Source organism: Hemitrygon akajei, chromosome 2 (genome assembly GCF_048418815.1).
Source record: "Hemitrygon akajei chromosome 2, sHemAka1.3, whole genome shotgun sequence".
Lineage (NCBI taxonomy): Eukaryota > Metazoa > Chordata > Chondrichthyes > Myliobatiformes > Dasyatidae > Hemitrygon > Hemitrygon akajei.
The window spans coordinates 197,627,764-197,652,013 of record NC_133125.1 but is presented as its reverse complement, the minus strand read 5'-3'; the positions used below and the strand labels follow the sequence as shown (position 1 = coordinate 197,652,013).

The following is a 24,250-nucleotide window of genomic DNA, read 5'->3' as shown; positions in this document are numbered from 1 at the left end:
GTCCCCTGTCCCACCCAGTCCCACCTACCAATTCCCACAGTCATCTCGATAGGTCCTCCTCCCACCCTGTCCCCTGTCCCACCCTGTCCCGCCTACCAATTCCCACAGTCATCTCGATAAGTCCTCCTCCCACCCTGTCCCCTGTCCCACCCTGTCCCACCTACCAATTCCCACAGTCATCTCGATGTCCTCCTCCCACCCTGTCCCCTGTCCCACCCTGTCCCGCCTACCAATTCCCACAGTCATCTCGATAGGTCCTCCTCCCACCCTGTCCCCTGTCCCACCCTGTCCCACCTACCAATTCCCACAGTCATCTCGATGTCCTCCTCCCACCCTGTCCCCTGTCCCACCCAGTCCCACCTACCAATTCCCACAGTCATCTCGATAAGTGCTCCTCCCACCCTGTCCCCTGTCCCACCCAGTCCCGCCTACCAATTCCCACAGTCATCTCGATAAGTGCACCTCCCACCCTGTCCCCTGTCCCACCCTGTCCCACCTACCAATTCCCACAGTCATCTCGATAAGTGCTCCTCCCACCCTGTCCCCTGTCCCACCCTGTCCCACCTACCAATTCCCACAGTCATCTCCATAAGTGCTCCTCCCACCCTGTCCCCTGTCCCACCCTGTCCCACCTACCAATTCCCACAGTCATCTCGATGTCCTCCTCCCACCCTGTCCCCTGTCCCCTGTCCCACCTACCAATTCCCACAGTCATCTCGATAAGTCCTCCTCCCACCCTGTCCCCTGTCCCACCCTGTCCCGCCTACCAATTCCCACAGTCATCTCGATAGGTCCTCCTCCCACCCTGTCCCCTGTCCCACCCTGTCCCACCTACCAATTCCCACAGTCATCTCGATAAGTCCTCCTCCCACCCTGTCCCCTGTCCCACCCTGTCCCACCTACCAATTCCCACAGTCATCTCGATGTCCTCCTCCCACCCTGTCCCCTGTCCCACCCAGTCCCACCTACCAATTCCCACAGTCATCTCGATAGGTCCTCCTCCCACCCTGTCCCCTGTCCCACCCTGTCCCACCTACCAATTCCCACAGTCATCTCGATAAGTCCTCCTCCCACCCTGTCCCCTGTCCCACCCTGTCCCGCCTACCAATTCCCACAGTCATCTCGATAAGTCCTCCTCCCACCCTGTCCCCTGTCCCACCCAGTCCCACCTACCAATTCCCACAGTCATCTCGATGTCCTCCTCCCACCCTGTCCCCTGTCCCACCCAGTCCCACCTACCAATTCCCACAGTCATCTCGATAGGTCCTCCTCCCACCCTGTCCCCTGTCCCACCCTGTCCCACCTACCAATTCCCACAGTCATCTCGATAAGTCCTCCTCCCACCCTGTCCCCTGTCCCACCCAGTCCCACCTACCAATTCCCACAGTCATCTCGATGTCCTCCACCCACCCTGTCCCCTGTCCCACCCAGTCCCACCTACCAATTCCCACAGTCATCTCGATAAGTCCTCCTCCCACCCTGTCCCCTGTCCCACCCAGTCCCACCTACCAATTCCCACAGTCATCTCGATAGGTCCTCCTCCCACCCTGTCCCCTGTCCCACCCTGTCCCACCTACCAATTCCCACAGTCATCTCGATAAGTGCTCCTCCCACCCTGTCCCCTGTCCCACCCTGTCCCACCTACCAATTCCCACAGTCATCTCGATGTCCTCCTCCCACCCTGTCCCCTGTCCCACCCTGTCCCACCTACCAATTCCCACAGTCATCTCGATGTCCTCCTCCCACCCTGTCCCCTGTCCCACCCAGTCCCACCTACCAATTCCCACAGTCATCTCGATAAGTGCTCCTCCCACCCTGTCCCCACAGGAAATACAGTCTCTCTCACCTTCATGGCTGTTGAGATTTTACAATTATTGTGCAGGGTGAAATTTCAGACTATTATTCTATTAGTAACAGGACAGGGTGAAATCAGAACAGTTTGTATACGGGGAGACCGTGACTGAAAACTCCGTTGGGATCTCTGAGCAACCCCATGTTAAATCCCAGAGCTCCGTGATCAGACCAGGCTCGGGAATTTACTACAAAAGAAGAGAGCAGACATTCACACCGTTCCTTCCCCTTGGTCGAGCAGTGTGGTGGGGGGCTTGTGTCTCTCACACCCAGAACGTTCCCCACCCATCTGTCACAAGAGCACCCAACCGATACCGCAGTGTCTCCGGTTCAGACACCGCCCGTCTCACTGACACACAGTTCCACATCTACTTACCCTGCCGACATCCCACTCATATCATCTGAGGACCTGTTTAGAATTGTGGAGAAAATAAAGAATTAGTGACCCCTCATCCTCCGATGACCCATCACTCTCAGCCCACACACCACAATCTCACTCCCAGCCAACTTCTGAACTCTTCCAGAGCTGCTCAGTGGAAACCCAAGGAACACCAGCCCACTTTCCGTCTGGGCAGCTTGCAGCCTTCCAGACTCAATGTCAAACTCCACACTTCCAGTTTCCATTGTCCCGGGCAGAACTTGACAGTCCATCTGTGGACTTCCCGGGGACACTGACCCCGTTTCTCTGTGCCCGAAGCACACTGCCTGACCTGCTGAATATTTCCACATCCCTCAATTTTTGTTGGGTCTCTGGAAAATTTACTCCTGCATTTCACAAACTTTTCATCCCCCATTCCTCTCCTAATACTCTCCCTCTACATTTCCCTCTCCATCTCGTTCACCCTCTCCCTTTCCTTCTCCCTCACCCTCTGCCTCCTCCTCTCCCACACCCTCCCTATCTCCAACTTCATCTCCCTCTCTCCCTCCATCTCCCTCTATCTTCCCTTGTCCCTCTCAATGTCCCCTTTATCCTCTCTCTCTCTCTCTCTCTCTCCCTCCCTCTCTCCCTCTCTCACTCCCTCTCTCTCTTTCTCTCTCTGTCTCTAAGTGCCCTCATTAACCATTAACCAGACTCTCCTTCCGCAGGCGATGCCTTTGGTTCATTTTCCGAGCCGGTCACAGACACGTCTTCCCAAAGTCACTTACTCGCTGTCAGAGCGTCTTTCCCTGCCGCCTCCGATTGCGCCCCTACGTCAGAATGTGAAGGGAAAGAATTAGAGTCTGTGTGCTGTGGGAGGGGCGGTCAGAGACACGGTCAGTGTAGGTACACACCGCCCCTCCCACAACTCTGAGATTCACCGTGTGTGGGAGTGAAATGCCGTCTTTAGATGGGAACGTCCAGAGACTCCGTATGTGACAGACACTCAGCTCCACACTGAACGATGTGTAAGAACAAATGTGTTGTTGGGAGTCAACGTGGCGACAATCAAACCCACGAGACACCCAATGTCCACGGGTTATAGGCAGAGAGGAATATTCACTGTCAGGTCTCGGGGGGACCGGCCGGTGCTGGGATTCACAGTGATCTGGGGAGCTCGATCTCACGGTGCTTGACGTAACCCTGCAGGGAGATGGGACGAGGAGGGGACAAGGGACAACACAGTCACATTTCACACTTACCAGTGATCGTTTATATTCCATTCGGCAGATCGACGGTCTCGGCTACTGTCAGCTGAGCTCCAGTTCCTGTGTGGGACAGAATAGAGAATTAGATCTCCGTCATCAGGGACCTGACACTGCCCTGCTCGTCCACCCTGAGACCAAATACATCACCGGCAATGTCAGCCCAACATCGGGGACACCAGCACAGAGACAAAGGGCCCATCAGCACACCCCAGACAAAAGAAAAACCAGTCAGAGAGGCGACATGAAATACAAGGGTGAAAAAGCCAATAATATCAATGAAAATTCCAAGAGATTTAACAGTAATTTCGTACTATTATTAAATTAGTTAACACTACGATGGCAAGACTGTTGGCTGTGTGTAGGATCACAGAGATATTGGGGTCCGTCTCCCCAGCTGCTGTGCAGGTGGAGAGTCCTGTTACGAAGCCGAACGCTCTGTTGGCCTTTATCAACTGTGGGGTTGAGTTCAAGAGCCGTGAGGTAATGTTACAGCTACGTAAGACCCTGGACAGACCCCACTTGGGATAACGTGTTCATTTCTGATCACCTCACCACAGGAAGAATATGGATACTTTCAAGAGAGTGCAGAGGAGATTTGCAAGCATGTTTCTTGGATTAGGGAGCATGCCTTATGAGAATTGGTTGAGTGAAATTGGTCTTATCTCCAGGGAGCAGCAGAGGATGAGAGGTGACCTGACAGAAGTGTACAAGATGATGAGAGGCATTGATCATGTGGATAGTCAGAGGCTTTGTCCCAGGGCTGAAATGGCTAACATGAGGCGGCATAGTTTTAAGCAGCTTGGTACCCGGTACAAGAAGGATGTCAGAGGTAAGTTTTCACCCAGAGACTGGTGTGTGTGTGGAATACACTGCCAGTGAAGGTGCCAGTGGTGCATATAATTGGCCTTTTAAGAGCCTCTTAAATAGGTATATGGAACTTAGCAAAATAGGGGGCCACGTGGTAGGGAAATTCTGGGCAGTTTCTAGAGGACGTTACATGGTTAGCACAACATTGTGTCTGAAGAACCTGTAGTGTGCTGTAGATTTCCATGTTCAATGTTCAGAACAGGTTGTATACGGGGAGACCGTGACTGAAAACTCCTTTGGGATCTCTGAGCAACCCCATGATAGATCCCAGAGCTCCGTGATCACACCAGGCTCGGGAATTTACTACAAAAGAAGAGAGCAGACATTCACACCGTTCCTTCCCCTTGGTCGAGCAGTGTGGTGGGGGGCTTGTGTCTCTCACACCCAGAACGTTCCCCACCCATCTGTCACAAGAGCACCCAACCGATACCGCAGTGTCTCCGGTTCAGACACCGCCCGTCTCACTGACACAGAGTTCCACATCTACTTACCCTGTCGACATCCCACTATTATCATTTGAGGACCTGTTTGGGATTGTGGAGAAAATAAAGAATTAGTGACCCCTCATCCTCCGATGACCCATCACTCTCAGCCCACACACCACAATCTCACTCCCACCCAACTTCTGAACTCTTCCAGAGCTGTTAAGTGGAAACCCAAGGAACACCAGCCCACCTTCCGTCTGGGCAGCTTGCAGCCTTCCAGACTCAATGTCAAACTCCACACTTCCAGTTTCAATTGTCCCGGGCAGAACTTGACAGTCCATCTGTAGACTTCCCGGGGACACTGATCCCGTTTCTCTGTGCCCGAAGCACACTGCCTGACCCACTCAATATTTCCACCCCCTTCGCATTGCTGGTGGGTGCCCGGTCACTTCCCACCTCCATTTCACAAACTTCTCATCCCCCATTCCCTTTCTAATACTCTCCCTCTACATTTCCCTCTCCATCTCGTTCACCCTCTCCCTCTCCTTCTCCCTCACCCTCTGCCTCCTCCTCTCCCACTCCCTCCCTATCTCCAACTTCATCTCCCTCTCTCCCTCCATCTCCCTCTATCTCGCCTTGTCCCTCTCCATGCCCCCTTTCTCTTCCTCTCTCACTCTCACTTCCTCTCTCACTCACTCCCTCTCTCCCTCTCTCACTCCCTCTCTCACTCTCTCCCTCTCTCCCTCTCTCTCTTTCTCTCTCCCTCTCTCACTCCCTCTCTCTCTTTCTCTCTCTGTCTCTAAGTGCCCTCATTAACCATTAACCAGACTCTCCTTCCGCAGGCGATGCCTTTGGTTCATTTTCCGAGCCGGTCACAGACACGTCTTCCCAAAGTCACTTACTCGCTGTCAGAGCGTCTTTCCCTGCCGCCTCCGATTGCGCCCCTACGTCAGAATGTGAAGGGAAAGAATTAGAGTCTGTGTGCTGTGGGAGGGGCGGTCAGAGACAAGGTCAGTGTAGGTACACACCGCCCCTCCCACAACTCTGAGATTCACCGTGTGTGGGAGTGAAATGCCGTCTTTAGATGGGAACGTCCAGAGACTCCGTATGTGACAGACACTCAGCTCCACACTGAACGATGTGTAAGAACAACTGTGTTGTTGGGAGTCAACGTGGCGACAATCAAACCCACGAGACACCCAATGTCCACGGGTTATAGGCAGAGAGGAATATTCACTGTCAGGTCTCGGGGGGACCGGCCGGTGCTGGGATTCACAGTGATCTGGGGAGCTCGATCTCACGGTGCTTGACGTAACCCTGCAGGGAGATGGGACGAGGAGGGGACAAGGGACAACACAGTCACATTTCACACTTACCAGTGATCGTTTATATTCCATTCGGCAGATCGACGGTCTCGGCTACTGTCAGCTGAGCTCGAGTTCCTGTGTGGGACAGAATAGAGAATTACATCTCCGTCATCAGGGACCTGACACTGCCCTGCTCGTCCACCCTGAGACCAAATACATCACCAGCAATGTCAGCCCAACATCGGGGACACCAGCACAGAGACAAAGGGCCCATCAGCACACCCCAGACAAAAGAAAAACCAGTCAGAGAGGCGACATGAAATACAAGGGTGAAAAAGCCAATAATATCAATGAAAATTCCAAGAGATTTAACAGTAATTTCGGACTATTATTAAATTAGTTAACACTACGATGGCAAGACTGTTGGCTGTGTGTAGGATCACAGAGATATTGGGGTCCGTCTCCCCAGGACACTCAAAGCTGCTGTGCAGGTGGAGAGTCCTGTTACGAAGCCGAACGCTCTGTTGGCCTTTATCAACCGTGGCTATGAGTTCAAAAAACGAGGTAATATTACAGCTACGTAAGACCCTGGACAGACCCCATTTGGTATAACGTGTTCATTTCTGATCACCTCACTACAGGAAGAATATGGATACTTTCAAGAGAGTGCAGAGGAGATTTGCAAGCATGTTTCTTGGATTGGGGAGCATGCCTTATGAGAATTGGTTGAGTGAAATTGGTCTTATCTCCAGGGAGCAGCAGAGGATGAGAGGTGACCTGACAGAAGTGTACAAGATGATGAGAGGCATTGATCTTTTGGATAGTCAGAGGCTTTGTCCCAGGGTTGAAATGGCTAACATGAGGCGGCATAGTTTTAAGCAGCTTGGTGCCCGGTACAAGAAGGATGTCAGAGGTAAGTTTTCACCCAGAGACTGGTGTGTGTGTGGAATACAATGCCAGTGAAGGTGCCAGTGGTGGATATAATAGGCCTTTTAAGAGCCTCTTAAATAGGTATATGGAACTTAGCAAAATAGGGGGCCACGTGGTAGGGAAATTCTGGGCAGTTTCTAGAGGACGTTACATGGTTAGCACAACATTGTGTCTGAAGAACCTGTAGTGTGCTGTAGATTTCCATGTTCAATGTTCAGAACAGGTTGTATTCGGGGAGACCGTGACTGAAAACTCCGTTGGGATCTCTGAGCAACCCCATGATAGATCCCAGAGCTCCATGATCACACCAGGCTCGGGAATTTACTACAAAAGAAGAGAGCAGACATTCACACCGTTCCTTCCCCTTGGTCGAGCAGTGTGGTGGGGGGCTTGTGTCTCTCACACCCAGAACGTTCCCCACCCATCTGTCACAAGAGCACCCAACCGATACCGCAGTGTCTCCGGTTCAGACACCGCCCATCTCACTGACACACAGTTCCACATCTACTTACCCTGTCGACATCCCACTATTATCATTTGAGGACCTGTTTGGGATTGTGGAGAAAATAAAGAATTAGTGACCCCTCATCCTCCGATGACCCATCACTCTCAGCCCACACACCACAATCTCACTCCCACCCAACTTCTGAACTCTTCCAGAGCTGCTCAGTGGAAACCCAAGGAACACCAGCCCACCTTCCGTCTGGGCAGCTTGCAACCTTCCAGACTCAATGTCAAACTCCACACTTCCAGTTTCCATTGTCCCGGGCAGAACTTGACAGTCCATCTGTAGACTTCCCGGGGACACTGACCCCGTTTCTCTGTGCCCGAAGCACACTGCCTGACCCACTCAATATTTCCACACCCTTCGCATTGCTGGTGGGTGCCCGGTCACTTCCCTCCTCCATTTCACAAACTTCTCATCCCCCATTCCCTTTCTAATACTCTCCCTCTACATTTCCCTCTCCATCTCGTTCACCCTCTCCCTCTCCTTCTCCCTCACCCTCTGCCTCCTCCTCTCCCACTCCCTCCCTATCTCCAACTTCATCTCCCTCTCTCCCTCCATCTCCCTCTATCTCGCCTTGTCCCTCTCCATGCCCCCTTTCTCTTCCTCTCTCCCTCTCACTTCCTCTCTCTCTCTCCCTCTCTCCCTCTCTCACTCTCACTTCCTCTCTCACTCTCTCCCTCTCTCACTCTCCCTCTCTCACTCTCCCTCTCTCGCTCTCACTCTCTCTTTCTCTCCCTCTCTCACTCCCTCTCTCCCTCTCTCACTCCCTCTCTCCCTCTCTCCCTCTCTCCCTCTCTCACTCCCTCTCTCCCTCTCTCCCTCTCACTCCCTCTCTCTCTTTCTCTCTCTGTCTCTAAGTGCCCTCATTAACCATTAACCAGACTCTCCTTCCGCAGGCGATGCCTTTGGTTCATTTTCCGAGCCGGTCACAGACACGTCTTCCCAAAGTCACTTACTCGCTGTCAGAGCGTCTTTCCCTGCCGCCTCCGATTGCGCCCCTACGTCAGAATGTGAAGGGAAAGAATTAGAGTCTGTGTGCTGTGGGAGGGGCGGTCAGAGACACGGTCAGTGTAGGTACACACCGCCCCTCCCACAACTCTGAGATTCACCGTGTGTGGGAGTGAAATGCCGTCTTTAGATGGGAACGTCCAGAGACTCCGTATGTGACAGACACTCAGCTCCACACTGAACGATGTGTAAGAACAACTGTGTTGTTGGGAGTCAACGTGGCGACAATCAAACCCACGAGACACCCAATGTCCACGGGTTATAGGCAGAGAGGAATATTCACTGTCAGGTCTCGGGGGGACCGGCCGGTGCTGGGATTCACAGTGATCTGGGGAGCTCGATCTCACGGTGCTTGACGTAACCCTGCAGGGAGATGGGACGAGGAGGGGACAAGGGACAACACAGTCACATTTCACACTTACCAGTGATCGTTTATATTCCATTCGGCAGATCGACGGTCTCGGCTACTGTCAGCTGAGCTCCAGTTCCTGTGTGGGACAGAATAGAGAATTACATCTCCGTCATCAGGGACCTGACACTGCCCTGCTCGTCCACCCTGAGACCAAATACATCACCAGCAATGTCAGCCCAACATCGGGGACACCAGCACAGAGACAAAGGGCCCATCAGCACACCCCAGACAAAAGAAAAACCAGTCAGAGAGGCGACATGAAATACAAGGGTGAAAAAGCCAATAATATCAATGAAAATTCCAAGAGATTTAACAGTAATTTCGGACTATTATTAAATTAGTTAACACTACGATGGCAAGACTGTTGGCTGTGTGTAGGATCACAGAGATATTGGGGTCCATCTCCCCAGGACACTCAAAGCTGCTGTGCAGGTGGAGAGTCCTGTTACGAAGCCGAACGCTCTGTTGGCCTTTATCAACTGTGGGGTTGAGTTCAAGAGCCATGAGGTAATATTACAGCTACGTAAGACCCTGGACAGACCCCATTGGGGATAACGTGTTCATTTCTGATCACCTCACTACAGGAAGAATATGGATACTTTCAAGAGAGTGCAGAGGAGATTTGCAAGCATGTTTCTTGGATTAGGGAGCATGCCTTATGAGAATTGGTTGAGTGAAATTGGTCTTATCTCCAGGGAGCAGCAGAGGATGAGAGGTGACCTGACAGAAGTGTACAAGATGATGAGAGGCATTGATCATGTGGATAGTCAGAGGCTTTGTCCCAGGGTTGAAATGGCTAACATGAGGCGGCATAGTTTTAAGCAGCTTGGTACCCGGTACAAGAAGGATGTCAGAGGTAAGTTTTCACCCAGAGACTGGTGTGTGTGTGGAATACAATGCCAGTGAAGGTGCCAGTGGTGCATATAATTGGCCTTTTAAGAGCCTCTTAAATAGGTATATGGAACTTAGCAAAATAGGGGGCCACGTGGTAGGGAAATTCTGGGCAGTTTCTAGAGGACGTTACATGGTTAGCACAACATTGTGTCTGAAGAACCTGTAGTGTGCTGTAGATTTCCATGTTCAATGTTCAGAACAGGTTGTATTCGGGGAGACCGTGACTGAAAACTCCGTTGGGATCTCTGAGCAACCCCATGATAGATCCCAGAGCTCCGTGATCACACCAGGCTCGGGAATTTACTACAAAAGAAGAGAGCAGACATTCACACCGTTCCTTCCCCTTGGTCGAGCAGTGTGGTGGGGGGCTTGTGTCTCTCACACCCAGAACGTTCCCCACCCATCTGTCACAAGAGCACCCAACCGATAACGCAGTGTCTCCGGTTCAGACACCGCCCGTCTCACTGACACACAGTTCCACATCTACTTACCCTGTCGACATCCCACTATTATCATTTGAGGACCTGTTTGGGATTGTGGAGAAAATAAAGAATTAGTGACCCCTCATCCTCCGATGACCCATCACTCTCAGCCCACACACCACAATCTCACTCCCAGCCAACTTCTGAACTCTTCCAGAGCTGCTCAGTGGATACCCAAGGAACACCAGCCCACTTTCCGTCTGGGCAGCTTGCAGCCTTCCAGACTCAATGTCAAACTCCACACTTCCAGTTTCCATTGTCCCGGGCAGAACTTGACAGTCCATCTGTAGACTTCCCGGGGACACTGACCCCGTTTCTCTGTGCCCGAAGCACACTGCCTGACCCACTCAATATTTCCACCCCCTTCGCATTGCTGGTGGGTGCCCGGACACTTCCCTCCTCCATTTCACAAACTTCTCATCCCCCATTCCCTTTCTAATACTCTCCCTCTACATTTCCCTCTCCATCTCGTTCACCCTCTCCCTCTCCTTCTCCCTCACCCTCTGCCTCCTCCTCTCCCACTCCCTCCCTATCTCCAACTTCATCTCCCTCTCTCCATCTCCCTCTATCTCGCCTTGTCCCTCTCCATGCCCCCTTTCTCTTCCTCTCTCCCTCTCACTTCCTCTCTCTCTCTCCCTCTCTCCCTCTCTCACTCTCACTTCCTATCTCACTCTCTCCCTCTCTCACTCTCCCTCTCTCACTCTCCCTCTCTCGCTCTCACTCTCCCTCTCTCACTCCCTCTCTCCCTCTCTCACTCCCTCTCTCCCTCTCTCCCTCTCTCTCTCTCACTCTCTCTTTCTCTCCCTCTCTCACTCCCTCTCTCCCTCTCTCACTCCCTCTCTCACTCTCTCACTCTCTCCCTCTCTCCCTCTCTCTCCCTCTCTCTCTCTCTCACTCCCTCTCTCTCTTTCTCTCTCTGTCTCTAAGTGCCCTCATTAACCATTAACCAGACTCTCCTGCCGAAGGCGATGCCTTTGGTTCATTTTCCGAGCCGGTCACAGACACGTCTTCCCAAAGTCACTTACTCGCTGTCAGAGCGTCTTTCCCTGCCGCCTCCGATTGCGCCCCTACGTCAGAATGTGAAGGGAAAGAATTAGAGTCTGTGTGCTGTGGGAGGGGCGGTCAGAGACACGGTCAGTGTAGGTACACACCGCCCCTCCCACAACTCTGAGATTCACCGTGTGTGGGAGTGAAATGCCGTCTTTAGATGGGAACGTCCAGAGACTCCGTATGTGACAGACACTCAGCTCCACACTGAACGATGTGTAAGAACAAATGTGTTGTTGGGAGTCAACGTGGCGACAATCAAACCCACGAGACACCCAATGTCCACGGGTTATAGGCAGAGAGGAATATTCACTGTCAGGTCTCGGGGGGACCGGCCGGTGCTGGGATTCACAGTGATCTGGGGAGCTCGATCTCACGGTGCTTGACGTAACCCTGCAGGGAGATGGGACGAGGAGGGGACAAGGGACAACACAGTCACATTTCACACTTACCAGTGATCGTTTATATTCCATTCGGCAGATCGACGGTCTCGGCTACTGTCAGCTGAGCTCCAGTTCCTGTGTGGGACAGAATAGAGAATTACATCTCCGTCATCAGGGACCTGACACTGCCCTGCTCGTCCACCCTGAGACCAAATACATCACCGGCAATGTCAGCCCAACATCGGGGACACCAGCACAGAGACAAAGGGCCCATCAGCACACCCCAGACAAAAGAAAAACCAGTCAGAGAGGCGACATGAAATACAAGGGTGAAAAAGCCAATAATATCAATGAAAATTCCAAGAGATTTAACAGTAATTTCGTACTATTATTAAATTAGTTAACACTACGATGGCAAGACTGTTGGCTGTGTGTAGGATCACAGAGATATTGGGGTCCGTCTCCCCAGCTGCTGTGCAGGTGGAGAGTCCTGTTACGAAGCCGAACGCTCTGTTGGCCTTTATCAACTGTGGGGTTGAGTTCAAGAGCCGTGAGGTAATGTTACAGCTACGTAAGACCCTGGACAGACCCCACTTGGGATAACGTGTTCATTTCTGATCACCTCACCACAGGAAGAATATGGATACTTTCAAGAGAGTGCAGAGGAGATTTGCAAGCATGTTTCTTGGATTAGGGAGCATGCCTTATGAGAATTGGTTGAGTGAAATTGGTCTTATCTCCAGGGAGCAGCAGAGGATGAGAGGTGACCTGACAGAAGTGTACAAGATGATGAGAGGCATTGATCATGTGGATAGTCAGAGGCTTTGTCCCAGGGCTGAAATGGCTAACATGAGGCGGCATAGTTTTAAGCAGCTTGGTGCCCGGTACAAGAAGGATGTCAGAGGTAAGTTTTCACCCAGAGACTGGTGTGTGTGTGGAATACAATGCCAGTGAAGGTGCCAGTGGTGCATATAATAGGCCTTTTAAGAGCCTCTTAAATAGGTATATGGAACTTAGCAAAATAGGGGGCCACGTGGTAGGGAAATTCTGGGCAGTTTCTAGAGGACGTTACATGGTTAGCACAACATTGTGTCTGAAGAACCTGTAGTGTGCTGTAGATTTCCATGTTCAATGTTCAGAACAGGTTGTATACGGGGAGACCGTGACTGAAAACTCCTTTGGGATCTCTGAGCAACCCCATGATAGATCCCAGAGCTCCGTGATCACACCAGGCTCGGGAATTTACTACAAAAGAAGAGAGCAGACATTCACACCGTTCCTTCCCCTTGGTCGAGCAGTGTGGTGGGGGGCTTGTGTCTCTCACACCCAGAACGTTCCCCACCCATCTGTCACAAGAGCACCCAACCGATACCGCAGTGTCTCCGGTTCAGACACCGCCCGTCTCACTGACACAGAGTTCCACATCTACTTACCCTGTCGACATCCCACTATTATCATTTGAGGACCTGTTTGGGATTGTGGAGAAAATAAAGAATTAGTGACCCCTCATCCTCCGATGACCCATCACTCTCAGCCCACACACCACAATCTCACTCCCACCCAACTTCTGAACTCTTCCAGAGCTGTTAAGTGGAAACCCAAGGAACACCAGCCCACCTTCCGTCTGGGCAGCTTGCAGCCTTCCAGACTCAATGTCAAACTCCACACTTCCAGTTTCAATTGTCCCGGGCAGAACTTGACAGTCCATCTGTAGACTTCCCGGGGACACTGATCCCGTTTCTCTGTGCCCGAAGCACACTGCCTGACCCACTCAATATTTCCACCCCCTTCGCATTGCTGGTGGGTGCCCGGACACTTCCCACCTCCATTTCACAAACTTCTCATCCCCCATTCCCTTTCTAATACTCTCCCTCTACATTTCCCTCTCCATCTCGTTCACCCTCTCCCTCTCCTTCTCCCTCACCCTCTGCCTCCTCCTCTCCCACTCCCTCCCTATCTCCAACTTCATCTCCCTCTCTCCCTCCATCTCCCTCTATCTCGCCTTGTCCCTCTCCATGCCCCCTTTCTCTTCCTCTCTCACTCTCACTTCCTCTCTCACTCACTCCCTCTCTCCCTCTCTCACTCCCTCTCTCACTCTCTCCCTCTCTCCCTCTCTCTCTTTCTCTCTCCCTCTCTCACTCCCTCTCTCTCTTTCTCTCTCTGTCTCTAAGTGCCCTCATTAACCATTAACCAGACTCTCCTTCCGCAGGCGATGCCTTTGGTTCATTTTCCGAGCCGGTCACAGACACGTCTTCCCAAAGTCACTTACTCGCTGTCAGAGCGTCTTTCCCTGCCGCCTCCGATTGCGCCCCTACGTCAGAATGTGAAGGGAAAGAATTAGAGTCTGTGTGCTGTGGGAGGGGCGGTCAGAGACACGGTCAGTGTAGGTACACACCGCCCCTCCCACAACTCTGAGATTCACCGTGTGTGGGAGTGAAATGCCGTCTTTAGATGGGAACGTCCAGAGACTCCGTATGTGACAGACACTCAGCTCCACACTGAACGATGTGTAAGAACAAATGTGTTGTTGGGAGTCAACGTGGCGACAATCAAACCCACGAGACACCCAATGTCCACGGGTTATAGGCAGAGAGGAATATTCACTGTCAGGTCTCGGGGGGACCGGCCGGTGCTGGGATTCACAGTGATCTGGGGAGCTCGATCTCACGGTGCTTGACGTAACCCTGCAGGGAGATGGGACGAGGAGGGGACAAGGGACAACACAGTCACATTTCACACTTACCAGTGATCGTTTATATTCCATTCGGCAGATCGACGGTCTCGGCTACTGTCAGCTGAGCTCGAGTTCCTGTGTGGGACAGAATAGAGAATTACATCTCCGTCATCAGGGACCTGACACTGCCCTGCTCGTCCACCCTGAGACCAAATACATCACCGGCAATGTCAGCCCAACATCGGGGACACCAGCACAGAGACAAAGGGCCCATCAGCACACCCCAGACAAAAGAAAAACCAGTCAGAGAGGCGACATGAAATACAAGGGTGAAAAAGCCAATAATATCAATGAAAATTCCAAAAGATTTAACAGTAATTTCGTACTATTATTAAATTAGTTAACACTACGATGGCAAGACTGTTGGCTGTGTGTAGGATCACAGAGATATTGGGGTCCGTCTCCCCAGGACACTCAAAGCTGCTGTGCAGGTGGATAGTCCTGTTACGAAGCCGAACACTCTGTTGGCCTTTATCAACCGTGGCTATGAGTTCAAAAAACGAGGTAATATTACAGCTACGTAAGACCCTGGACAGTCCCCATTTGGGATAACGTGTTCATTTCTGATCACCTCACTACAGGAAGAATATGGATACTTTCAAGGGAGTGCAGAGGAGATTTGCAAGCATGTTTCTTGGATTGGGGAGCATGCCTTATGAGAATTGGTTGAGTGAAATTGGTCTTATCTCCAGGGAGCAGCAGAGGATGAGAGGTGACCTGACAGAAGTGTACAAGATGATGAGAGGCATTGATCATGTGGATAGTCAGAGGCTTTGTCCCAGGGCTGAAATGGCTAACATGAGGCGGCATAGTTTTAAGCAGCTTGGTGCCCGGTACAAGAAGGATGTCAGAGGTAAGTTTTCACCCAGAGACTGGTGTGTGTGTGGAATACAATGCCAGTGAAGGTGCCAGTGGTGGATATAATAGGCCTTTTAAGAGCCTCTTAAATAGGTATATGGAACTTAGCAAAATAGGGGGCCACGTGGTAGGGAAATTCTGGGCAGTTTCTAGAGTACGTTACATGGTTAGCACAACATTGTGTCTGAAGAACCTGTAGTGTGCTGTAGATTTCCATGTTCAATGTTCAGAACAGGTTGTATTCGGGGAGATCGTGACTGAAAACTCCGTTGGGATCTCTGAGCAACCCCATGATAGATCCCAGAGCTCCATGATCACACCAGGCTCGGGAATTTACTACAAAAGAAGAGAGCAGACATTCACACCGTTCCTTCCCCTTGGTCGAGCAGTGTGGTGGGGGGCTTGTGTCTCTCACACCCAGAACGTTCCCCACCCATCTGTCACAAGAGCACCCAACCGATAACGCAGTGTCTCCGGTTCAGACACCGCCCGTCTCACTGACACACAGTTCCACATCTACTTACCCTGTCGACATCGCACTATTATCATTTGAGGACCTGTTTGGGATTGTGGAGAAAATAAAGAATTAGTGACCCCTCATCCTCCGATGACCCATCACTCTCAGCCCACACACCACAATCTCACTCCCACCCAACTTCTGAACTCTTCCAGAGCTGCTCAGTGGAAACCCAAGGAACACCAGCCCACCTTCCGTCTGGGCAGCTTGCAGCCTTCCAGACTCAATGTCAAACTCCACACTTCCAGTTTCCATTGTCCCGGGCAGAACTTGACAGTCCATCTGTAGACTTCCCGGGGACACTGACCCCGTTTCTCTGTGCCCGAAGCACACTGCCTGACCCACTCAATATTTCCACCCCCTTCGCATTGCTGGTGGGTGCCCGGTCACTTCCCTCCTCCATTTCACAAACTTCTCATCCCCCATTCCCTTTCTAATACTCTCCCTCTACATTTCCCTCTCCATCTCGTTCACCCTCTCCCTCTCCTTCTCCCTCACCCTCGGCCTCCTCCTCTCCCACTCCCTCCCTATCTCCAACTTCATCTCCCTCTCTCCCTCCATCTCCCTCTATCTCGACTTGTCCCTCTCCATGCCCCCTTTCTCTTCCTCTCTCCCTCTCACTTCCTCTCTCTCTCTCCCTCTCTCCCTCTCTCACTCTCACTTCCTCTCTCACTCTCTCCCTCTCTCACTCTCCCTCTCTCACTCTCCCTCTCTCGCTCTCACTCTCTCTTTCTCTCCCTCTCTCACCCTCTCTCCCTCTCTCACTCCCTCTCTCCCTCTCTCACTCTCTCCCTCTCTCCCTCTCTCTCCCTCTCTCCCTCTCTCACTCCCTCTCTCTCTTTCTCTCTCTGTCTCTAAGTGCCCTCATTAACCATTAACCAGACTCTCCTTCCGCAGGCGATGCCTTTGGTTCATTTTCCGAGCCGGTCACAGACACGTCTTCCCAAAGTCACTTACTCGCTGTCAGAGCGTCTTTCCCTGCCGCCTCCGATTGCGCCCCTACGTCAGAATGTGAAGGGAAAGAATTGCTGTGCTGTGGGAGGGGCGGTCAGAGACACGGTCAGTGTAGGTACACACCGCCCCTCCCACAACTCTGAGATTCACCGTGTGTGGGAGTGAAATGCCGTCTTTAGATGGGAACGTCCAGAGACTCCGTATGTGACAGACACTCAGCTCCACACTGAACGATGTGTAAGAACAACTGTGTTGTTGGGAGTCAACGTGGCGACAATCAAACCCACGAGACACCCAATGTCCACGGGTTATAGGCAGAGAGGAATATTCACTGTCAGGTCTCGGGGGGACCGGCCGGTGCTGGGATTCACAGTGATCTGGGGAGCTCGATCTCACGGTGCTTGACGTAACCCTGCAGGGAGATGGGACGAGGAGGGGACAAGGGACAACACAGTCACATTTCACACTTACCAGTGATCGTTTATATTCCATTCGGCAGATCGACGGTCTCGGCTACTGTCAGCTGAGCTCGAGTTCCTGTGTGGGACAGAATAGAGAATTACATCTCCGTCATCAGGGACCTGACACTGCCCTGCTCGTCCACCCTGAGACCAAATACATCACCAGCAATGTCAGCCCAACATCGGGGACACCAGCACAGAGACAAAGGGCCCATCAGCACACCCCAGACAAAAGAAAAACCAGTCAGAGAGGCGACATGAAATACAAGGGTGAAAAAGCCAATAATATCAATGAAAATTCCAACAGACTTCAAGGATGCAGATGGATAAAAGAGAGGCCAGAGAGGACATTGGAGCATGGTGCTGGAGATGTAGTAATGGAGAACGGGGAAATGGTTCAATACACTACATTCCCCGCAGTTTAGTGAAATGAGGAGATATTTGATCGAGGTATACTGCATTATGAAGCGTATAGCAAGATTAAATAGAGCTTTGGCCAGCAGCCAATCCATACACCAGAAGGCTGAGAGGAGTGCAGTTCACTCAGGCCCATTGTCCAAGCAGAAAAAAGACAGCAGCAGATGACAGCAGAGTAACTGATCTCGGATCCACATTCAGGATTGATTAGCAAGAGCAAGCTTAAGGAAGGCTGGGGCAAGTGTAGTGGCCATCGTCAGAGTGGGCAGGGTCTGATTGGCCAACGTCAGAGTGGGCAGGGTCTGAATGGACAGAGTGTGACTGGCCATCGTCAGAGTGGGCAGGGTCTGAATGGACAGAGTGTGATTGGCCATCGTCAGAGTGGGCAGAGTCTGATTGGCCATCGTCAGAGTGGGCAGGGTCTGAATGGACAGAGTCTGATTGGCCATCGTCAGAGTGGGCAGAGTCTGAATGGCCATCATCAGAGTGGGCAGGGTCTGAATGGACAGAGTGTGATTGGCCATCGTCAGAGTGGGCAGGGTCTGAATGGCCATCATCAGAGTGGGCAGGATCTGAATGGGCAGAGTGTGATTGGCCATCGTCAGAGTGGGCAGGATCGGAATGGACAGAGTGTGATTGGCCATCGTCAGAGTGGACAGAATCTGAGTGGCTATGTGTCAGAGTGGGCAGAGTCTGAGTGGCCACGTGTCAGAGTGGGCAGAGTCTGAGTGGCCATCGTCAGAGGGGGCAGAGTCTGATTGGCCATCGTCAGAGGGGGCAGAGTCTGAGTGGCCATGTGTCAAAGTGGGCAGAGTCTGATTGGTCATGTGTCAGAGTGGGCAGAGTCTGAGTGGCCATCGTCAGAGTGGGCAGAGTCTGAGTGGTTATGTGTCAGAGTGGGCAGAGTCTGAGTGGCTATGTGTCAGAGTGGGCAGAGTCTGAGTGGTTATGTGTCAGAGTGGGCAGAGTCTGATTGGTCATGTGTCAGAGTGGGCAGAGTCTGAGTGGTTATGTGTCAGAGTGGGCAGAGTCTGATTGGTCATGTGTCAGAGTGGGCAGAACCTGAGTGGCTATGTGTCAGAGTGGGCAGAGTCTGATTGGTCATGTGTCAGAGTGGGCAGAGTCTGATTGGTCATGTGTCAGAGTGGGCAGAACCTGAGTGGCTATGTGTCAGAGTGGGCAGAGTCTGATTGGTCATGTGGCAGAGTGGGCAGAGTCTGATTGGTCATGTGTCAGAGTGGGCAGAACCTGAGTGGCTATCGTCAGAGTGGGCAGAGTCTGAGTGGCCATCGTCAGAGTGGGCAGAGTCTGAGTGGCTATGTGTCAGAGTGGGCAGAGTCTGAGTGGTTATGTGTCAGAGTGGGCAGAGTCTGATTGGTCATGTGTCAGAGTGGGCAGAACCTGAGTGGCTATGTGTCAGAGTGGGCAGAGTCTGATTGGTCATGTGTCAGAGTGGGCAGAGTCTGAGTGGTTATGTGTCAGAGTGGGCAGAGTCTGATTGGTCATGTGTCAGAGTGGGCAGAACCTGAGTGGCTATGTGTCAGAGTGGGCAGAGTCTGAGTGGCTATGTGTCAGACTGGGCAGAGTCTGATTGGTCATGTGTCAGAGTGGGCAGAACCTGAGTGGCTATGTGTCAGAGTGGGCAGAGTCTGAGTGGCTATGTATCAGAGTGGGCAGAGTCTGATTGGTCATGTGTCAGAGTGGGCAGAGTCTAATTGGCCATGTGACAGAGTGGGCAGAGTCTGATTGGTCATGTGTCAGAGTGGGCAGAGTCTAATTGGCCATGTGTCAGAGTGGGCAGAGTCTGATTGGTCATGTGTCAGAGTGGGCAGAGTCTGATTGGTCATGTGTCAGAGTGGGCAGAGTCTAATTGGCCATGTGTCAGAGTGGGCAGAGTCTGATTGGTCATGTGTCAGAGTGGGCAGAGTCTGAGTGGCCATGTGTCAGAGTGGGCAGAGTCTAATTGGCCATGTGTCAGAGTGGGCAGAGTCTGAATGGCCATGTGTCATAGGGGGCAGAATCTGAGTGGCTATGTGTCAGAGTGGGCAGAGTCTGAGTGGCTATGTGTCAGAGTGGGCAGAGTCTAATTGGCCATGTGTCAGAGTGGGCAGAGTCTGATTGGTCATGTGTCAGAGTGGGCAGAGTCTGAGTGGCCATGTGTCAGAGTGGGCAGAGTCTGAGTGGCTATGTGTCAGAGTGGGCAGAGTCTGAGTGGCTATGTGTCAGAGTGGGCAGAGTCTGAGTGGTCATGTGTCAGAGTGGGCAGAGTCTGATTGGTCATGTGTCAGAGTGGGCAGAGTCTGAGTGGCCATGTGTCAGAGTGGGCAGAGTCTGAGTGGCTATGTGTCAGAGTGGGCAGAGTCTGAGTGGCTATGTGTCAGAGTGGGCAGAGTCTGAGTGGTCATGTGTCAGAGTGGGCAGAGTCTGATTGGTCATGTGTCAGAGTGGGCAGAGTCTGATTGGCCATGTGTCAGAGTGGGCAGAGTCTGAGTGGCTATGTGTCAGAGTGGGCAGAGTCTGATTGGCCATCGTCAGAGTGGGCAGAGTCTGATTGGTCATGTGTCAGAGTGGACAGAATCTGAGTGGCCATGTGTCAGAGTGGGCAGAGTCTGAGTGGCCATGTGTCAGAGTGGGCAGAGTCTGATTGGCCATCATCAGAGTGGGCAGAGTCTGATTGGTCATCATCAGAGTGGGCAGAGTCTGATTGGCCATCGTCAGAGTGGGCAGAGTCTGATTGGCCATGTGTCAGAGTGCTAATCTTGAGGCTTTAACTCTTTGAGGCTTCAGTCAAGGAATGCAAAGAAAAGAAAAGTTGCAGGTTAGTTTTTTCCTTCCCTTCTTTATATCTGCCCAGATATGCCAAACAGGAGAGCTGGATGCTCCTCTAGTGGGATGTGGGAAGGCAAGGAGACCTCCACTGTCTGAGAGAAGTACATCCAGCTGAAACTTCTAACAATCTGCGTTAAGGAGATGGAGCTGGAACTGGGTGAACTCCGGATCATTCGGGAGGCTGAGCGGGTGATAGAGAGGACATATAGAGAGGTGGTTACACCCAATGTGAAGGACACAGGAAACTGGGTGACAGTCGGGAAGGGGAATGGGGCAAAGAAGCCAGTGCGGAGTACCTCTGTGGCCCTCCCCCTCAACAACACGTATATCACTGAGGTACTCTTCGGGGGAGACGGGGTTGACCTAATGGAGGAAAGCCACAGTGGCCGCGTTTCTGGCACTGAGTCTGTCTCTGAGACTCTGAAAGGAAGAGAGGAAGAAGAAGCACACTGTGCTGATAGGGGATTCATTAGTTAGGGGACAGACTGGACATTTTGATAGGGGATAGGGGATTCATTAGTTAGGGGACAGACTGGACATTTTGATAGGGGATAGAGGATTCATTAGTTAGGGGACAGACTGGACATTTTGATAGGGGATAGGGGATTCATTAGTTAGGGGATAAACTGGACATTTTGATAGGGGATAGGGGATTCATTAGTTAGTGGACAGACTGGACATTTTGATAGGGGATAGGGGATTCGTTAGTTAGGGGACAGACTGGACATTTTGATAGGGGATAGAGGATTCATTAGTTAGGGGACAGACTGGACATTTTGATAGGGGATAGAGGATTCATTAGTTAGGGGACAGACTGGACATTTTGATAGGGGATAGAGGATTCATTAGTTAGGGGACAGACTGGACATTTTGATAGGGGATAGGGGATTCATTAGTTAGGGGACAGACTGGACATTTTGATAGGGGATAGGGGATTCATTAGTTAGGGGACAGACTGGACATTTTGATAGGGGATAGGGGATTCATTAGTTAGGGGACAGACTGGACATTTTGATAGGGGATAGGGGATTCATTAGTTAGGGGACAGACTGGACATTTTGATAGGGGATAGGGGATTCATTAGTTAGGGGACAGACTGGACATTTTGATAGGGGATAGAGGATTCATTAGTTAGGGGACAGACTGGACATTTTGATAGGGGATAGGGGATTCATTAGTTAGGGGACAGACTGGACATTTTGATAGGGGATAGGGGATTCATTAGTTAGGGGACAGACTGGACATTTTGATAGGGGATAGGGGATTCATTAGTTAGGGGACAGACTGGACATTTTGATAGGGGATAGGGGATTCATTAGTTAGGGGACAGACTGGACATTTTGATAGGGGATAGGGGATTCATTAGTTAGGGGACAGACTGGACATTTTGATAGGGGATAGAGGATTCATTAGTTAGTGGACAGACTGGACATTTTGATAGGGGATAGGGGATTCGTTAGTTAGGGGACAGACTGGACATTTTGATAGGGGATAGAGGATTCATTAGTTAGGGGACAGACTGGACATTTTGATAGGGGATAGGGGATTCATTAGTTAGGGGACAGACTGGACATTTTGATAGGGGATAGGGGATTCATTAGTTAGGGGATAAACTGGACATTTTGATAGGGGATGGGGGATTCATTAGTTAGGGGACAAACTGGACATTTTGATAGGGGATAGAGGATTCATTAGTTAGTGGACAGACTGGACATTTTGATAGAGGATAGGGGATTCGTTAGTTAGGGGACAGACTGGACATTTTGATAGGGGATAGGGGATTCATTAGTTAGTGGACAGACTGGACATTTTGATAGGGGATAGGGGATTCATTAGTTAGGGGACAGACTGGACATTTTGATAGGGGATAGAGGATTCATTAGTTAGTGGACAGACTGCACATTTTGATAGGGGATAGGGGATTTGTTAGTTAGGGGACAGACTGCACATTTTGATAGGGGATAGGGGATTCATTAGTTAGGGGACAGACTGGACATTTTGATAGGGGATAGGGGATTCATTAGTTAGGGGACAGACTGGACATTTTGATCGGGGATTCATTAGTTAGGGGACAGACTGGACATTTTGATAGGGGATAGAGGATTCATTAGCTAGGGGACAAACTGGACATTTTGATAGGGGATAGGGGATTCGTTAGTTAGGGGACAGACTGGACATTTTGATAGGGGATAGGGGATTCATTAGTTAGGGGACAGACTGGACATTTTGATAGGGGATAGGGGATTCATTAGTTAGGGGACAGACTGGACATTTTGATAGGGGATAGGGGATTCATTAGTTAGTGGACAGACTGGACATTTTGATAGGGGATAGGGGATTCATTAGTTAGGGGACAGACTGGATGTTTTGATAGGGGATAGAGGATTCATTAGTTAGGGGACAGACTGGACATTTTAATAGGGGATAGGGGATTCATTAGTTAGGGGACAGACAGGACATTTTGATAGGGGTTTCATTAGTTAGGGGACAGACTGGACATTTTGATAGGGGATAGGGGATTCATTAGTTAGGGGACAGACTGGACATTTTGATAGGGGATAGAGGATTCATTAGTTAGGGGACAGACTGGACATTTTGATAGGGGATAGGGGATTCATTAGTTAGGGGACAGACTGGACATTTTGATAGGGGATTCATTAGTTAGGGGACAGACTGGACATTTTGTGATCAGGCACGAGTTTCCTAGGTGGTATGTTGCCTCTGGGTCTGGGTATCTTGGGTTGACTCCTCAGCATTCTTAGGTGGGAGGGTAGCAAGTGGTTGTGGTCCATGTGGGTACCAATGACATGGGTAGCAAGAGTGACAAGGTTCTGCAAAGGGGGTTCAGGGAGTGAGATGCTAAGTTAAAGGCAGAATCTCCAGGGTTGTGATCTCAGGACAGTAATCCACACCAGATGCTAGTGCGGCGAGAAATATAGAAAACCTACAGCACAATATAGGCCCTTCAGCCCACAAAGTTGTGCCGAACATGTTCCTGCCTTAGAAATTTCTAGACTTCCCCATAGCACTCTATATTTCTAAGCTCCATGTACCTATCCAAAAGTCTCTTAAAAGACTCTAACGTATCCACCTCCACCACCATTGCTGGCAGCCCATTCCACATACTCACCACTCTCTGAGTAAAAAACTTATCCCTTATATCTCCTCTGTACCTACTCCCCAGCACCTTAAACCTGTGTCCTCTTGTGGCAACCATTTCAGCCCTGGGAAAAAGTCTCTGACTATCCACACGATCAATGCCTCTCATCATCTTATACACCCCTATCAGGTCACCTCTCATCCTCCTTCACTCCAAGGAGAAAAGGCCAAATTCACTCAACCTATCCTCATAAGACATGCTCCCCAATCCAGGCAACATCCTTGTGTATCTCCTCTGTACCCTTTCTATGGCTTCCACATCCTTCCTGTAGTGAGGTGACCAGAACTGAGCACAGTACTCCAAGTGGGGTCTGACCTGGCTTCTATACAGCTGCAACATTACCGCTTGGGTCCTAAATTCAATGCCATGGTTAATAAAGGACAATACACTGTATGCCTTGATAACCACAGCGTCAACCTTTGCAGCTGCTTTGAGCGTCCAATGGACTTGGACCCCAAGATCTCTCTGATCCTCCACATTGCCAAGAGTCTTACCATTAATACTATATTCTACCCATCATATTTGACCTACCAAAATGAACCACATCACAGTTATCTGGGTTGAACTCCATCTGCCACTT

The 24,250-nt window shown here is 51.1% G+C and overlaps 1 protein-coding gene across 1 annotated transcript in view; it reads right to left on the bottom strand.

Moving 5' to 3' along the window:
• Positions 1-24,250, bottom strand: part of LOC140738197 (uncharacterized) — a 75,555-nt gene that overhangs the window by 7,941 nt on the left and 43,364 nt on the right. The window contains exons 7-24 of the mRNA XM_073065307.1: positions 17,275-17,340; positions 16,807-16,848; positions 15,857-15,889; positions 14,484-14,549; positions 14,010-14,051; positions 13,174-13,206; positions 11,810-11,875; positions 11,336-11,377; positions 10,320-10,352; positions 8,945-9,010; positions 8,471-8,512; positions 7,519-7,551; positions 6,146-6,211; positions 5,672-5,713; positions 4,836-4,868; positions 3,472-3,537; positions 2,998-3,039; positions 2,228-2,260 (exon numbers count right to left, since the gene is read on the bottom strand). Coding sequence (XP_072921408.1) covers positions 2,228-2,260; positions 2,998-3,039; positions 3,472-3,537; positions 4,836-4,868; positions 5,672-5,713; positions 6,146-6,211; positions 7,519-7,551; positions 8,471-8,512; positions 8,945-9,010; positions 10,320-10,352; positions 11,336-11,377; positions 11,810-11,875; positions 13,174-13,206; positions 14,010-14,051; positions 14,484-14,549; positions 15,857-15,889; positions 16,807-16,848; positions 17,275-17,340 — 846 coding nt within the window. The remainder of the gene's footprint in view (positions 1-2,227; positions 2,261-2,997; positions 3,040-3,471; positions 3,538-4,835; positions 4,869-5,671; positions 5,714-6,145; positions 6,212-7,518; positions 7,552-8,470; positions 8,513-8,944; positions 9,011-10,319; positions 10,353-11,335; positions 11,378-11,809; positions 11,876-13,173; positions 13,207-14,009; positions 14,052-14,483; positions 14,550-15,856; positions 15,890-16,806; positions 16,849-17,274; positions 17,341-24,250) is intronic.